This window comes from Ambystoma mexicanum, chromosome 5q (assembly GCF_040938575.1).
Source record: "Ambystoma mexicanum isolate Mex_15411 chromosome 5q, UKY_AmexF1_1, whole genome shotgun sequence".
Classification (NCBI taxonomy): domain Eukaryota; kingdom Metazoa; phylum Chordata; class Amphibia; order Caudata; family Ambystomatidae; genus Ambystoma; species Ambystoma mexicanum.
The window spans coordinates 927586574-927603983 of NC_090933.1; the positions used below are offsets into that span (position 1 = coordinate 927586574).

Genomic DNA, 17410 nt, shown 5'->3' on the forward strand with positions numbered 1-17410 from the left:
TGGGCCTCCAGCCCCCAGTCTTTTTCACAAGGAAGTACCTTGAGTACACTCTGAAGCCGCTTTGGGACGAGCTCTATCGCCCCTTTCTTTAGCATGGCCCACACCTCCAGCAGCAGCTGACGGGTGTGGTTTTCCTGCCGGGCCACCAGGGGTATTCGAGGACACTTCTGTTTAAATTCCAGGGTTTGTCCGTGGGCAAGAGATGGGAAGAAAAAATGGGCTGAACCCTCTTTTTTTGGGGGCCTGACTCTAGAGGGTAAACAGGTACAGAAATAGAGGGGAATAGAGTCAACGGCTTCCCTGGCCAAAAGCGTGACAGGGGGGGGGTCAACACCACCTTGCAGAAGAGCTAGGTAGCTACTAGCTTGAAAAGAGAACACCGAAGGTGCAAAAACAAAGGTTTATTTCAACAAGAAGACATATTGACAGAATATTTGTGTGCCGTAGCACATGGTATATGCATACTGAAGTACATTTTATAGTCTGCATATTGGTGAGTTAGTACAATTAGTGACAGACTATTACATGTATTGTTCACAGTCACAATACATTAACACTGACTGAACAATACATGTAATAGACTGTCACTAATTGTACTAACTCACCAATATGCAGACTACAAAACTACTTACGGTGTTCTCTTTTCAAGCTAGTAGCTACCTAGTTCTTCTGCAAGGTGTTGTTGACCCCGTCACACTTTTGGCTAGGGAAGCCGTTGACGCTATTCCCCTCTATTTCCGTGGGCGAGAGATTCCAGCACCAAACGGTCAGTGGAGAAGGTCTTCCACACCTGACTAAGTTCAGCAACCGGCCTCCCACCCGGGTGCAAAGGTGGGGGCCCGACGTCACGACCTTGCATGGACGTCAGAGGGCCGCCTTGGGGTCCCTGGCGACAAGGTCCTCCTCCGAAATTCTAGGAACGGCCCCTGTTGGTTTCCTGGACCGTGAAGCGGGAGGGCTGGCAGTAAGAAGAGTCGCTCCCGCCGAAACATCCATAGGACTTGCCTCCTGAGGACTAAAATGATGGTCGTTGAAGAGTGCCCAAGGCACGTGCCATCTCTGTCCTGATGGCCTGTAGAGACTCTACAGCCTTCCCGAAGAGATGGTCTCCGTCAAAGGGCATGTCCATAACCCTCGTCTGAACGTCCCGACAAAAGTTGGTGGCCTTGAACCAGCCACGACGACTAAGGCAAACGCTGTCGCCCATCTGGCTGAACCCTGCATCGGCGTTGTCTATGGCCAGCGTGATGGCGTGGTCCGACGCCACCTTGCCTTCCTGCAGAATTTCCAACGCCTCTGACATTTTGCCGTCTGGGAGGAAGTCCACGATGGGAGCAATCTTGAAACACAGCTCCCTGTCTGGGCGCGCTACGATGGCGGCCTTGATGGTCGTGGCCGCAGAGTAGATAACTCGTCGTCCAATGGCATCTAACTTCTTCCCCTTGCTGTCTGGAGGGGTGGACGCTGCCTAAGAACAATCGCCCGACGACTTCTTGGCCGCTGCCAATACCGAGCCCAGCGACGGTTGGACCCGCAAGCACTTGGGCACAGAGCCCGGCGACGTTTGGACCCGCAAGCACTTGGGCACAGAGCCCAGCGACGGTTGGACCCGCAAGCACTTGGGCGCAGAGCCCAGCGACGGTTGGACCCGCAAGCACTTGGGCGCAGAGCCCAGCGACGGTTGGACCCGCAAGCACTTGGGCGCAGAGCCCAGCGACGGTTGGACCCGCAAGGACTTGGGCGCAGAGCCCAGCGACGGTTGGACCCGCAAGGACTTGGGCGCAGAGTCCGGTACCCTGTACTACTTCTCAAGGCGATCCCTCTTCGCTGGGGCCGTAGAAGTGTTCTTCATGAGAGACAAGAAATCTCATCTAGAAGTGGGACAGAGAGGATGGCCTTTCTCTTCACCTTGCAGCGCGGGTACAAGAAGCCCTGCTCCTCTGGAGCGAGCTGGAAGAGCTCCAAAGCCCTGGAGATCATCGCATGAAACGAGCCTATCGTGCCTGGCAGGGTTCACTGGTGAAGCACACTTCTGACTCCAGCGTGTCTGGCAGGGCAGGAAGTGAGGGATGTTCCCGAAACTCCCTGCGCATAGTCTCCTTGGTTACAGGAATGCACCCAAAAGGTGATTGGCCGGCTGGCTAATCTTGGAGGACAGCCACCCGGCTTTGTGAGTGACAGCTAGGCTGCGAATGAATGGAACAAGTTACTTACCTGTAACTGTTGTTCTCCAGCATGGGGTCTGGCATGGATTCACATGCTCATGAATATTCCCCGTCGTCAGGCCGGGAATCCTCGGTATAGAAATAATCAGTATCAGTTTTGTTTCTGATCCGTCTTTCTCAGTAGTAACCAATCACTGGTCTCTGGGTCATACTGCCCCCAGCCAATGACTGCCTTCTCCCTAAGCCCCACCCCTGGCAGCTATCCTCAGATTTGGTAGCACGTGAAGTGGCAGTATGACCAAGTGAAGAGCCACAGAGGGGTAGGCGGGAGGGTTCGCATGTGAATCCATGCCAGACCCATGCTGGAGAACAACAGTTACAGGTAAGTAACTTGTTCCATTCATTCCCCCCACTCATGTATTTTTATGTGTTTTACTCTTGTGTTCTTTGATTATGGAGTTTTAGATAACTCCATACGCATCATCTTTTCATGCATGTGTGTTACACAGCACCTTCAGTGCAGTGACACAGGGATGTCTTTTAGACTTCCAAAAGGTTCAAATACCTTTTCTGGGGTAAACTACTGTTTCCCAGAGAATGTAAGGTTAAATTGACTACTAGTCTTTTTAAATTCCTAGACCCAGCACACACCATCTTCCTATAGAGTGATGGAGGGGTTACCTAGTATCCCCCGTGTCTAGAAACACATGTAGCAGTCAAATGCTACCCCTTTCCTATTGAAATGGCTGCTGACAGTGGTTTTACAAACTACCATGATTTTTCCCGACCGCGAACACCGGTAGCTAAAAATCATGTGATGTTCATGCACGTTGGGGGGAATTGGAGGTGTCCAAAACAGTCTTGGTTACAAGACGTTTGGGAAATTGTGATTTAGCACTGGGTGTGAGGTTATCTAAGGTTCTTTGCCTCTCCCATCTCATGATGTTGGGGATGATTTGATTGCTCCGAAGACTGGAGCCATGGAATGTTGCATGGGAAACTATGAAAGATACCAATGCTTGAGAAAGAACCTTTTTTAAAACGGAACTGGGCAATAGCACTACTTCAAGAGAAGAGTACTTGGCCAAGCTATCAGTGAGGACTATTCAGGGAAAGGTGGGGAGAAGTAATTTGTTTGTGTATACAAAGGTTGGAAGAGCAGCATATAATTGTTCAGTGTAATCTAACAGGTGTACCTCTTATCGATTAGCCGATATTCACAAGCCATGTAATGCCTGAAATGTATTTAGTGCCAATAGCCTTTCTCCTGGGAGAATTAAGAGTGAAGCAAGAAATATTAGTTGACCAGTTCCTGATAGAGTAACACTTAACAATATGGAAAAGTAGAAAAGGCCAGACAGGGATACGAAAAAAAAGCTGCAGCCCAGACTTTTGACATTACAGCAGGGGAAGAAACAATCTGAAGATGTTGGATTCTAGGTACTTGCACACATGACACCCACATCAAGATCTTAAGCCGTTTAGAATATCACTTCAACTGTACATGATTACCAAACCCAGATAAACCCTACAACAACAAGAATCTTAGACTAAAACATTATGCTACTTACCTAACATTTGTTTTTGTTCTTGTGGAGGTGCAGATGCCAACATGGAAGCAGTCAACGGCTCCTGACCTTGTACATGAACAGCAGGCTAAGGGTTTGAAGTACAATATTTTATTTTTTATTCAATGCAAATTAGTTTATTTTCTTAGCAAAGATCAACAAATCTCAAAATGTCAGCAGAATCTATAGATCAAAAATACATGTAGCTGTTAGATCCAAAAAATAAAATAAAGAAGATTAGTAACCATAGTAAATCATGTACTCTGCACTTTAGCTCCTTCAGCTGTACATATGAGCTGTCTAATGTTGGGAAGGAACCAGGGTCTTTCCGGACCCCCAAGCACTTTATAGTTAGGCAAGTCCTCTTCAAGGCGCTATAATGGACCAGGTGGGGGTGGGCACTGGGAAGGCACTCTCATGCAGACAATCACATATAAGCACCTAAGAAGGTAGTTATTGTCCAAATATAAGGCGCTATTTATTAGCTGGATAGATTTGTAATGTCAGATCCCAGGCATTGTAAAAGGAACAAGTTACTTACCTGTAACTGTTGTTCTCCAGCATAGGTCTGGCATAGATTCACATGCTCATGACTATTCCCCAGTCGTCAGGCTGGGAATCCTTGGTAAAGAAAAAAATCCGTTTCAGTTTCATTTCTGAACCATCTTTCTCCTAACAATCAATCACTGGTCTCTGGGTCATACTGCCCCCAGCCAATGACTGCCCTCTACCTAAGCTCCTCTGGCAGCCATCTTCAGATTTGGTAGCACGTAAAGTAACAGTAGGACCAAGAGAAGAGCCACACAGGGGTAGGCAGGAGGGTTCGCATGTGAATCCATGCCAGGCCCATGCTGGAGACCAACAGTTACAGGTAAGTAACTTGCTCCTTCTCCATCATGGGGTCTGGCATGGATTCACATGCTCATGAATAATACATAGCAGTACACACATGCACAACCACGGGAGGTGGCAAGGCCCAACATTAAGCATCTCTTACTGCCTAACCAGGCTCACCTTCAAGCTAACAGGTTGCGCAGCAATGCTTGGCCGACTCTGGACTCCTCCCTAGAATCCCGGTCAACGCATTAGAACTTCATGAAGGTGTGCGTTGACCTTCACACAGCAGACCAGCAGATGCCAAGCAGGGGCACATCAGACAGAACAACACACTTGCAGCGATCGCTCTGGTCGAATAGGCTCTTGGACTGCCAGGCAACGGTCGGTTTGCCAACCGGTGACAATGGATGATGCAGCCGGAGAGCCACCTGAGAACGGAAGCCTAGTTCACATGGCCAAAGTTCACAAAAAGTTGCGACGTCTTACGTAAACTTGTGCGGTCCACATAGAACTTCAGCGCTCTAGCCACATCCAGCGAGTGCAAAGTCCTCCCAGCAGGCGACTAAAGCGTCGGGAAGAACACAGCCAACACGAAGGGCTCGTTTAGATGAGTGACGGCACCTTGGGCATGGAGGGGTGTGCCAGTAGCACTACCCTCGTCTCGTGGAATGTCAAATAAGGTGGTTTACAAGAGATCTCTCCCACTTGTCGTGCGAAGGTGATGGCCACAAGAAAAGCTGTTTTCCACAACAAAAATTTCAGTGGCGCCGAATGCATAGGCTCGAACGGAGGACCCATGAGCCTAGTACGCACCACATTGGACTCCCACGCCAGGGCCGGAGCATTCACCGGCAGGAACGAGCAAAATAGTCCTTTGACAAACTCCTTGACCAATCGATGCAACCATAAGGATGATCGTCCTGGAGATCTGGTGTAGCGGGAAATAGCCGCCAGATGAACTTTGATGGATGCATGGGCCAGTCCTGCCTTGGCCAACGACAGAAAATACGCAAGCACTTGCGGAGCAGTGACACGTAGAGGGTCAATCTTCTGAGTACGGCACCAAACGGCAAACCTCTTCCACTTGTGCCCGTAGCATTTGAGAGAAGATGAAGCTCTAGCCTTGGCAAGCACCTCCTTGCAATCCGCTGGGAGATCTTAGCCCCAAAACTCTAGTGCTGCAGGAGCCAGGCCTTCAGGTCAGCAATCCTGGGTCATGGTGCAAAAACGCACCTCCTTCCCTGGCGAGAAGATCTGCGACTGCTGGAGACGCTGACATGTCAAGAAATGATAATTTACTCACCGTAGTCCTTAGTCCCCCTTTCCTCCATACTGCATCGGCGTCCCTTCCAAGGGACGGGAGACAACCTTTTTCCATCAGAAAAAAATGTTTTTCCCTTAGAAGCACGCAGGGGTGCGGCCCAGGGAGCATGTGCTGCCGTGACTCTGCCCTTTGGTGCCACACCTCAGTCCCCATTGACGCGTCGACAATAGATTTAACTTTGCCTGATGACACCAGTATTATTAGGGGGGAGGTTGGTGGGACGTATGGAGGAAAGGGACTAAGAGTATGTTAGTCACTACGGTGAGTAACTTATAATTATTCTCACGTCCCGTTCCTCCATACGGCATGGGCGAATACAACTGAATGTAGCCCCAGGGTGGAGAGGAGACCCTTCTTAAGCAAACAGGTTCCTGAGAACCACCTGTCCGATAGCCGTATCAGATCTAGAGCTGGCATCCAAACAGTAATTCTTGCAGAAAGCCCAGGGAGTGGCCCAAGTGGCCGTCATGCTTATGACTTGCCAAGGGAGATGGCGCTGGAAAGCGATGGCCGTTGCTTTGGCCCCGACAGCGTGGGTGTGCATGTTGGCCGGAAGCGGCTTGTGCTGGCCCTCGTAGGCTTCCTTGATGGCCGAGACCATCCAGCGAGATATGGAGGCCTTGGAGGCCCGATAGTCTGGTCTTCAGCCTCCAAAACTGACAAACAGGGCGCCCGATTTGCGGAAGCCCTTGGTCCTGTCCAAGGGAAATTTCAGGGCACGCCGGACATCAAGGCAGTGCAGCACCCTCTGTGCTTCGTCCTTGGGATCTGGAAAGAACGTAGGAAGAACTATTTCCTCGTTCAAGTGGAAAGCAGATGGCACCAATGGCCGAAATTGCGGGTGCGTCCGCAGGACTACCTTGCCCCTGTGAATAACAGTCACTCACCGTAGTGACTACCTTACTCCTAGTCCATAGTCCCCTTTCCTCCATACTTGTGGGAAATTCCGTCCTTCGGGATGGTACCAGAGCACTTTTGTTAAAAAGCATCCACAATTGAAAATGTTTGTCCTATTTTTACACGGGGTATCGCACGTGGCCGTAACCCCGCCCTCCTGAGCTACGCCCCGCGCATCGCTTTTCAGTCCTTTTCTATCGCCAGGTGTGCAACCATTTAAGCAATAGTAGAGGCTACTTTGAGGGGATAGCGGGCGGGAGATGGAGGAAAGGGGACTATGGACTAGGAGTAAGGTAGTCACTACGGTGAGTAACTTTGTTATACTCTTATGGAGGAAAGTACTCTTTCCTCCATACTTGTGGGAGATTCCCAAGCACACCTCACAGGTAATACGGGTGGATGGATACTCTTAACTGGAATAGGTTCTTAAGAACAGCCTGGACGAATTGGTCATCGGCCCTGGGGCTCAGGTCGAAGCAGTAATGCTTACAAAAAGCTGATGGGGAAGCCCACGTAGCCGCCTTGGCAATGGTTTGCCAGGGAACATACTTTTGGAAGGTAACAGCAGCCGCAATGTCACGTACAAGATGGGCATGAATGCCCTTCAGAGGTTGAAGGCCCTGAATGGTATATGCTTTAGAAATGCCAGAGGCAACCCATCGGGAGATAGCCTTTGAAGCAGGTTTTCCTTTCGGGTCTCCGAATGTGAGAGTTGAGAGGAGCACCCGAGTTCACTTGTTCTGTCAAGATACAACTTCAGGGCTCGCCCGACATCCAAGTTGTGTAAGACTCTTGGCATCTGAGGCCGGATTCGGAAAAAAGAGACAATGAGATGGATTGATTCAAATGAAAATCGGGAACCACTTTAGGCAGGAAAGGAGGAGGAGTGTGGAGCACAGCCTTATCCTTATCGAATGTGAGGAATGGATGTTCCACAGATACAGCTTTAAGCTCGGTTACTCGCCTTGGCAAGGTCACTGCAATAAAAAATGTGACCTTCCAAGAAAGGTATTTGAGATCAGTAGTGGCCATGGGTTCAAATGGTTTATGGCATAAGGTGGTGAGGACCACTTTCAAATCTCATTTGGGATGAGGATTGCGTACCGATGAAAAAAGATGCAATAGACCTGCAAAATGCCTTTTAATGACTGGCTTCGTCAAAGAAAAGGAACAGCTGTCAGTGGACAGGTAGGTGGCAATAGCCGACAAGTAAGTCCTACAAGACAAGGCAGGGATGCCCGAAGCTGCAAGATGAGATATAAACGAAAGAACAGTGTCCATCGTAGCGTGCTTGGGGTCGAGCTGCCTAGGTAAACACCAGTGGCAAAAACAGAGCCACTTGCTCCTATATCAAGACCTCGCAGAAGGTTTCCTGGCCGCTTGGATAATTCCCATATTGTCCTCAGACAAGTTAAACTGCGCTAATTATCTGAATTCAGGCACCAGGCCACCAAGCTGAACGATTGTGGGGAGGGTTGCCACATATGAGGATCGCACTGGTGAAGCAGGTCGGGAATCAACGGCAGTAGATTGGAGGAAGAATCGACAGATGCTGAAGTTCTGAGAACCACAATCTGGCTGGCCACCAAGGAGCTATGAACAGGAGAGTGCAATTCGATGTATTCCTGAGTTTGCAGAGTGACCGATGAATGAGAGGAAGCGGCAGGAAAGCATAGGCCTTCATATTGTGCCACGGGATCTCGAGCGCGTCCCCTAAGGAGGAGACTCCTAGACCGTTCCTGGAAGGATAAAGAGGAAGTTTCCCGTTTGTAAAAGTTGCAAAAAAGGTCCTTTTCTGGAGTGCCACACTGGTGGAAAATGGTGGAGAGAACCTCTGTGTACAGTTCACACTCTTAGCTGGCTGCTGTCTGGCAGCTGAGGGTCTGCAGTCACATTGAAGTGACCCGGAATGTGTACAGCCAGCAGCCAAATGTCATGCTGGATGGCCCATTCCCAAATTTAAATGGCGAGGCCCACAAGGGGCGGTGACTTGGTGCCACCCTGAATGTTGATATAAAACACTGCCACTGAGTTGTCCGTGTGGATACGGACCACCTTGTTCATGAGGGACTGTTGAAAAGCTTTTAACGCCAGAAAAACAGCCAGGAGTTCCAGATAATTGAAAAGAAACTGCCTGTCCTGAAGTGTCCATAGATCGAGAACCTGGAGATTATCCAGCATCGCGCCCCACACCAGAAGGGAGGAGTCTGTGGTAATCGTCACTTGTGACTAGGGCTCCTGAAACGAGGCTCCCACAGAAAGATTGTTGGTCGAGGACCACCATAGTAGATCAGTCATGCAGGATGGAACTGGGATCATCTTGGAATCAGAGTCCAAAGCCTGACACCAAGAGCTCCGAAGAGCCAGCTGAGTATGCCTCATTTTCAGACATGCAAGAGGAAGGGCTAGCACGCAAGAAGCCATGAGGCCCAGAAGTCTCTGAAACCAGCAAGACGTCATGAGCGCTGATTGGAGGAAGAGCAGACATGTGGTGGATAGATCCGCAATCCTGTCCACCATTAGGAACACCTTGGAATTGATCGTATTCCAACGGAAACCCAGGAAACTCAGGTCATGGGAGACCGTCATGGAAGATTTCCACCAGTTCACCGACAGCCAAAGGTGGAACAGGAGCTGGAAGAGTGACTGAAGATTGCTCAATGCAGTCTGTGGACAAGGGCTGCGTAGGAGCCAGTCCAAATACGGATATACATAAACGCCCTGTAGCCGGAGGAAAGCTGTGATCAACATCTTTGTAAAGACACACAGCGCCGAGAGAGCAAAAGGGAGCTCACGGAACTGGAAATGTTCCCCTCCCAGAGAGAAGCACAGATATTTCCTATGCGGCCTCCATATCATGATGTGCATGTAAGCGTCCTGAAGGTCCACTACACTGAGCCAGTCGCCCTTCCGAAGAGAGGACTTTATTTGGCAAGGTGAGATCATTTTGAATTTCTCTTGGGGAAGAGAAAGATTGAATTCGAAAAGATTGAGGATAGTGCGCAGGCCAGCCTGGTTGGGTTTGGGCACTGAACAGACTAGATCCCCTTCCTCCCCAAGGTGAACAGGTGCCACTGCTGAGGTCTAGAGGTTTCTATACCTCGGCTGGGAGGGAGGGCGTCCCGATCTGCTCGAAAGGAGGGTTGAAGTGTGGGGGAGGGGCAAGAGAAAGCCCACCCGAGCGATGGACAAAACCCACCGGTCTTTAGTGATGGTCTGCCACACTTCCAGAGGAGACGAGATTAGCCCTCTCACCGGAGTCTCGTGCGACCAACAAAAAATAGAATTTTGCTCATTTGTTGGCAGGGAGACTACCTGTCCCTGGAGAAGAGACTGATGGGCGAGAGAAAAAGCGGCCGCCCTGCCGTTGTTGCTGTCGGTGAGTCCCACCAACCGGAGCATCAGTTCAACACGCACAACTATCCTGAAACCCCCTGAACCCAGAGAAGGGTAGAGTCTGGGATTCCGACCTCTGTGTGCTCTCACTGAGCAGAGCTGCTCATCGATGTCCTGATCCGCTTGAGGTTCATCCAACGAGGCGGGAGCAGAAGACTGGTCCACCACGCATACCTCCTCAGGTTGTAAAGTGTTGTTCCAGTCCGCCAGGGTCTTCTCTATAGGAGAAAACAGAGGTAGAGGAGGACGAGGTCCAGAATGAAGTGGTGGAAGGAGTGGCACCATCGGAACATTTGGGGCTGAAGGTGGGACAGGAGGCTCAGAGTACACCTCCCTGAACAGACGCTTGAAAGACGCCTTCATAGGGACAGAGTGCATGAGCATTTGAAATTTCCTGAATAACTGATCCTTAGCCAAAGGCTTTGGCGTAGTTACAGGCAGAGGCCGCTTGTGAGGGGCATACCCCCAAGAACGCAAGGACGGCGGTTGCCATGAAGGCCCACCACTGGCCGGGTCCACGGAAATCAGTGGAGCGGAAGCAGGAGGTAGCGAGACTGTATGCGGCAGCGGTGTCCGAGCACGCGAGTCAAATGAAGGACAGAACGGATTTCTGTTGTCCACATGGCGTGGAAAAGGCTGCTCAGCCCCAAAAGTAATGCTCTCGGCACCAGACGGCGTGAACATCGGACTAAGGTATCCAAAATGGCCCCCGTGAACAATGGTTGGGCTGCCATTTTGTCGACACCTGAGGAGAACTGTGTCACATGTGGAGCTGAGGCAATGGTCTCCTCAGGGGAGTCCGGGGACTGCAACACCACCTTAGCCTTAACACAAGGATCCTCAGCAGAGCCAGTACTGGGTATCTTATGACCCGCCACAAATTCCGCAGAGGAACCTCGGCAGAGCCGGTAGTAAATGAGTAATGGTCTGTGACCGCCCTCTTCAATCCCTCTACAGAACCGGTACCACTAAGACCCTGAGCGTGGAACGGTTGAGGGATATACCTCCCCGACAAGACCTTTAAAGAGGGTCTCTCGGATCGGTCAGTGCTGGCCTTAGCCTCAACAAGAGGAACCTCAGGGTTTAACCCGGTACGTAAAGCTCCCTCAAGAGGGGCCTTAAGCCATGACTCGGTATGAAAAGCTCCAGAAACTGAGACCTAAGGGCAAACCCTGGTATCCAGAGCCACAGACAAACTGGGCTTAACGTTAGCCTCCAAATGGGGAACCTCGGAACGATGTCCGGTAATGGCAGGTCTGCAGCGAGAACCCTCAGAGAACACTCCGGTACACCTATTAGGTCCCTGGGGCTCCTCTGTGGAACCCCTGGTGACGGAGCTACACGAGCCCCTTCCGGACCTGGTAGACCCTGGGAAGGAGTCCCTTGGCCAGGGCGCCCTAAAAATTAAAGAACTTACCAGGTGTTTCTTCTTTTCATTGATGAAAAGCTGGAATAGAGTGGAAGAACGTGTTTAAGACGACGCTGAAGTGCCCGGACGGAGAGGGAGTCGCAGTAGAAACACGCATCCCAACGATGTTCTGGGCCTAGGCACTCCAAGCAAAGAGTGGGGATCCGCCCTAGCGAAGCGACATTCGCATGAAGAACAGGACACGAATCCCCAGCATAGACGGAGGACTAGACGACCGGGGAACCTGAGCAGAAAGGAAGGACAAAGGGAACACAAAAATTCACAGTGATGCTAGTGCGTCCAGCCCCAACCGTGCAGAGAAAAGGACTGAAGGGCGATGCTTTTTAACAATAGTGCTCTGGTCCCGTCCCGAAGGACGGAATGTCCCACAAGTATGGAGGAAAGCGGACGGGATATAGGAGTAATGTATGTCGAAAACGATAATGGGGAGAGGGTATGGACAGTTCTGGGACAAGAAGTTGAACCAGCGAGGGAAAATGAATGGGAAGGTAAAAGGTGGCAGAAATAATGAAGAGGCAGGGCAAGAAAGATCGAGGAGAGGAGGCGGCGAGAAACCCATCCCTGCCACAAGAGGCAGTGCGAAGGCATAGGCCGAGCAATCGACCAGATTTAATGGTGGTAGTACAAGATCAGAAAAATACTAAAAAAAAGGGGTTGAAATAAACGAGAGACATGCAGATGCCTCTTATACATAAAAGAGGAGGGATAACGCAGTAGGTGCCATGGCCTCAAATGGACACAAATAATTTGATTAAAGCTCTCCCCCAGTTTACAGTCAGAGCCAGTAAATGGATCTATGAATATGAAAAACAACCAGCAGGCACCAGGAGACCATAAGAGTTTACTGGTCGCCATAGTTGTATACCCAGCTTGGGATATATGGGTAAGGGCTGGGTAGCCTGGGATAATTCCTGCAACTAACGAACATGATGGAGCATCCTTTAATGAAGGGCATGGGATGCCTTACGAAAGATGTACACAGATAACCCTGACTTACATTCTTTAATGCAGTACACAATGGGTGATGACCCAGTTAGGTTTATTAAGTTACAGGAAATGTGGAGAGTTGAGACGGGAGGGCAATTGGATCACTCAGTACCAATTTTCTATTTTATCGCAAAGAGGGGATTAGCAAAAGAGGTCCAGAAGGCACTAGGTAAAACCAAAGGTTGGGTGGAGATACAAAGTATAATAGTCCACCAGTGTAAGAGAATCGAAGAGCGGGACAGGGAGACCGCTTAGAAGCAGCAAACGGACAAGGCAAAACTAGTGGAAAAGAAACTAAATAAGGTTTTCGTTCAAGCACCAGTGACGGCACCAGCTCAGGGGGAAGGGACAGGAGATACTCAACAGATTGTGAATGCCACAATTGCGGCACTATGGGCCAAAGGAGGACAGACAATGGGGTGGGCGACAGTACCCCAACCCATAGTGGCAGTATGAATGAGCACCAAGAGGACTGGGGGATTTTGAGGAGCAAGAGCAGGAGGCTTTGGGGGGATAGGGCCCTGGGGAGGATTGGTAACATCACAGTGCTGGTAATGCTGGAGATGGGGGCATTTTGCAAGGGAATGCAGGAACAGGCCTGGGATTTAATTATGGACCATCACCTCCAGGGCAGGGATTCCAAGGGCCTCAAGGAATGAGAGGCCCACAATTTGGGCGAGGGGAGGGGTCAAAGTCAGTTCCCGGGGCAACAACCGCAGCAGGGTGAGGGAACACAGTTTTAACAGAATGGCAGGGGGAACGTGCGCCCCATTCCAAGGAGTTACAATGCCACAGTCCTCCGGCAATTCCGCCGTCGCTCCCGTTCTCCATGAACGTGTGAACGGATGCCATGTCCTCCTCGTTCAACGAATAAATATCCATGCATTGGGGCACAGTAGAGGCTTGCACTGCCCCCCAGCTCCCCCAACCCCACTCTTTGCGGCCAGAGGTGTCGGAGGCAGGCTCAGGGATGGCATCTCCTCCGGTGTTTTCTTCACCGGCTTCGCTGAAGCCTCCTGCATGGGAGGAAGGGCCACTCTGGGCGTAGCCGGGTTGCCCTGGACCAGGTAAGCACTGTTCGCTTTCGAGAGGGCGGCCGCCACCAGCTCGATTGCAGAGGATGACTTTTCCTGGACCACTCGGCCTTCAGAGGCAGGTAGGCCACCTTAATCAGTGCCTTGGCCTTTCTCCGGCTTCTCCCGCAGCTTCCTGGGGTTAGCAGACTTCCTCTTCGAGGAGGCGCTAGAGCGATGGCTGGAGATGGAGGCAAATGGTGATGAAGATGACGATCGGGCACTGCTCGTCGCGGGAACTGCATGTGCGGTGACCCAGACAGGGACTTGCAGTGGTTGGCCTCGTCTTGGGCCCCCATGGATGGAGTGCCTTCAAAGGACAGACTCACACTCCTGGGACCGGCCCATCCTGGGTGAGGCATGCCCCTGCTTGCCGCACAGGGTAGAGGCCTTGGCGTTGAGACACGCCGTCAATCTGCTGTGCCGATCCTTCATGGTGCGTTTGGTGAATCCAAGGCTAATTTCGCAATAATCCTTGTGTTACGGTGGAGACAGTAGGAGGCAGTGCGAGTGTTTGTCCTCGCACAAACATTCCTCAATCAGCTGGAGCAGAGCTTGGAGAGAACCTCCGTCCTTCTCCTCTGACATGGTCTGGCGTGCAGTGTAGGACTGTTGGCCTTCTGGAATATTCGATGAAAATTGAACAATTCTTGCCCTTGAGGGGCGACGAAAGACGCTGACAAACGGATCCCTGCTTGCCGGTCAAAGGAACGAAAGAGCACACAGGCTCTATTGATAAAACTCAAACCAGTTACAGAAAAAGCTCCAAAAAAAATCGTAGATAAGCTCACTAGGCAAAACATTAGGACTCACAACACTTGAACGTGCAGTAAAAATCTGAAGATGGAGGAGGGGCTTAGGGAGAGGGCAGTCATTGGCTGGGGGCAATATGACCCAGAGCGCAGTGATTGGTTTAAAGGAGAAAGACAGTTTGAAAGTGAAACTTAGTTTTTACTGAGGATTCCCGGCCTGACAGGTAATATTCATGATTATGTGAATCCATGCCAGACCTCACCATAGAGAAAAAACAATAAATAAAACTGAATGTCAATCACTACGCCAAAACATGCAATCAACTGAAAATAAGGAAACCTACCTGCTGCATAGTTACTTGAGGTTGTGCATTGAGATGCTGCTGAGGATTACGGACACCTGCAGCATACTTATACTGAGGAACTGCTCGCACTGCAGGTGCAGTCGCTGCAGCAGCAGCAGCTGGGCGTGGTCCCATTGTCTGTGTGGATGTATTAGCTGAAAGAAAGTACATGTCGTCAGTGAAGAATCATATGTGGCAAGATCAACAAAATAGTGCACTCTAGCTACTTACCAACACGCTGGGCCGACATAACTCTTGGGACCTGAGAAGAGGCTGGTCTCATGGCACTAAAGGTTGGTGGCCTTGGAGCTGCTTGACGTATTGCACCAGGCATGTTCTGGAATGCTGCATTTAAAACATCAAGTGTTACAAATGCATCTTATTTAGAACTGAGTGACAATGCTATTGGATCAGGTATTTTGTTCTTTTTAAGTTAAATCAAATGTTACTACAGTTAATGGAATATATTGTTAACCAATTACCTTTTACATTGATGCCCTACCTGGGAACGCCCAAAGCACCAAGTTTAAATTTACAAACCAGGTTAAAAGTGCAGCACCACAGGATTTTGCTGAACAAAGAATTAACCAGAAGCAAAACCCATCACACAAGAGAGTACCTTGTTGGGAAAATAAGTTACTCACCGTAGTGACTACCTCAACTCCTAGTGCATAGTCCCCTTTCCTCCATACTTTTGGGATATTCCGTCCTGTCGGACAGGACCAGAGCACTTTGTAAAAAACCATCAAATTGACAACTTTGTCGTCCTCTTTTTACGCAGTGTACTGCACGCGGCCGTAGCCCCGCCCTCCCTAGATCCGCCCCACGCATCGCCATTCAGTACTTTTCTATCGCCAGGTCTGAGACCATTTAATCAATAATAGAGGATACTTATTAGTGCGGACGGCAGGCGGGCGTATGGAGGAAAGGGGACTATGGACCGAGAGTAAGGTAGTCACTACGGTGAGTAACTTAATTATACTCCTACGTCCCGCCCCCTTTCTTCCATGCTTTTAGGAGATTACCAAGCACTCCTCACAGGAAAACGGGTAGATGGAACTCCTTTACTGCAAGAGGTTTTTAAGAACTGCCTGCCCGAACTGAGCATCGGCTCTGGAACTCAGGTCTAAGCAGTAATGCTTACAAAAAGCTGATGGGGAAGCCCACGTAGCTGCTCTGGCAATGGTTTCCCAGGGAACATACATTTCTGGAAGGCAACGGCAGCCGCCTTGCCCCGCACAAGATGGGCATGAATTCCCTTTGGAGGCTGAAGGCCCTGAACGGTATACACCTCCGAAATACAGGAAGCAATCCATCTGGATTTGGTTGCTTTCGAGGCCGGCTTTCCTTTTGGGTCTCCGAAGGTCACAAAGAGCTGGGAAGAGTTCCTCAGTTTAGATGTTCTGTCCAAATAAAACTTTAGAGCTCGTCCGAGATCCAAATTATGCAATACCTTCTCGGCGTCTGGAAAGAAAACGGGCAAGGAAATAGACTGGTTCAGATGAAAATCGGATACCACCTTTAGAAGGCAAGGAGGATTGGTCCGGAGGACAGCCTTATCCTTGTGAAAGGTGAGGAAGAGATGTTCTACAGACAAGGCCTGAAGCTTGCTTACACGCCTTGCCGAAGTCACAGCAATCAGAAAAGCCATTTTCCACAAAAGGAACTTTTAAGTCCACCGTAGCCATGGGCTCAAAAGGTTTATGGCATAAGTCACGGAGGACCACATTCAGTTCCCACTTTGGATGCAGGCTTCGCACAAGTGAATAAAGATGCAATAGACGTGCAAAGTGTCTTAATGACAGTTTGTCAATGAAAAAGAGCAAGAGTCCGTGGACAGGTAAGCAGCAATAGCCGATAAATAAGTCCTACAAGACAAGACATGTATGCCTTAAGTTGCCAGATGAGAAACAAATAACAGGACCGTGTCGATGGTAGCTTCTCTGGGGTCCAGCTGCTTTGCTAAATACCAGTGACAGAAACTGAGCCATTTGCTCCTATACTGAGACCTCAAAGGTTTTCTAGCCGCCTGGATAGTACGCATATTATCCGCAGACAAGTTGAAACTTTGTAAAGATTTGAACTCCGGCACCAGGCCGCCAAGCTGAATGATTGTGGGGAGGGGTGCCACCTCTGCTGATCGCTCTGGTCAAGTAGTTCGGGAATCACCAGAAGCCTGATCAGTGAGCAGACAGATGCTGAAGCTACGAAAACCAGAATCTGGCTGGCCACCACGGGGCTATGAACAGGAGAGTGCAATTTGTTGTGTTCCTCAGCTTGCATAGCGCCCAGTGAATCAGAGGAAGAGGCAGGAAGCCGTAGGCCCTTATGTTGTGCCATGGAAACTTGAGAGCATCCCCCAGGTAAAAAGCTCCGAGCTCGTTGCTGGAAGCATAAAGAGGAAGTTTCCTGTTTGATGACGTCGCAAAGAGGTCCACTTCTGGAGTGCCCCAATGGCGAAAAACGTTGGAGGATCTCCGTGTCCAGCTCCCACTCGTAACTGACCACCACTCGCCGGCTGAGAGTCTCTGTAGTTACATTCAGCTGGCCCGGAATGTGCACAGCCAGCAGCCAAACACCATGCTGAACGGCCCATTTCCTAATCTGAATGGCTAGATCTACAAGGGGAGGTGACCTG

The 17410-nt window shown here is 50.2% G+C and overlaps 1 protein-coding gene across 2 annotated transcripts in view; it reads right to left on the reverse strand.

Annotated features, from left to right (window-relative positions):
• The window catches only part of PABPC1 (poly(A) binding protein cytoplasmic 1), a 503278-nt gene that overhangs the window by 84052 nt on the left and 401816 nt on the right, over positions 1–17410 (reverse strand). For both annotated transcript variants that reach the window (XM_069621444.1, XM_069621445.1), the window contains exons 11-13: positions 15004–15117; positions 14773–14927; positions 3737–3821 (exon numbers count right to left, since the gene is read on the reverse strand). In XM_069621444.1, the coding sequence (XP_069477545.1) occupies positions 3737–3821; positions 14773–14927; positions 15004–15117 (354 nt within the window). The remainder of the gene's footprint in view (positions 1–3736; positions 3822–14772; positions 14928–15003; positions 15118–17410) is intronic.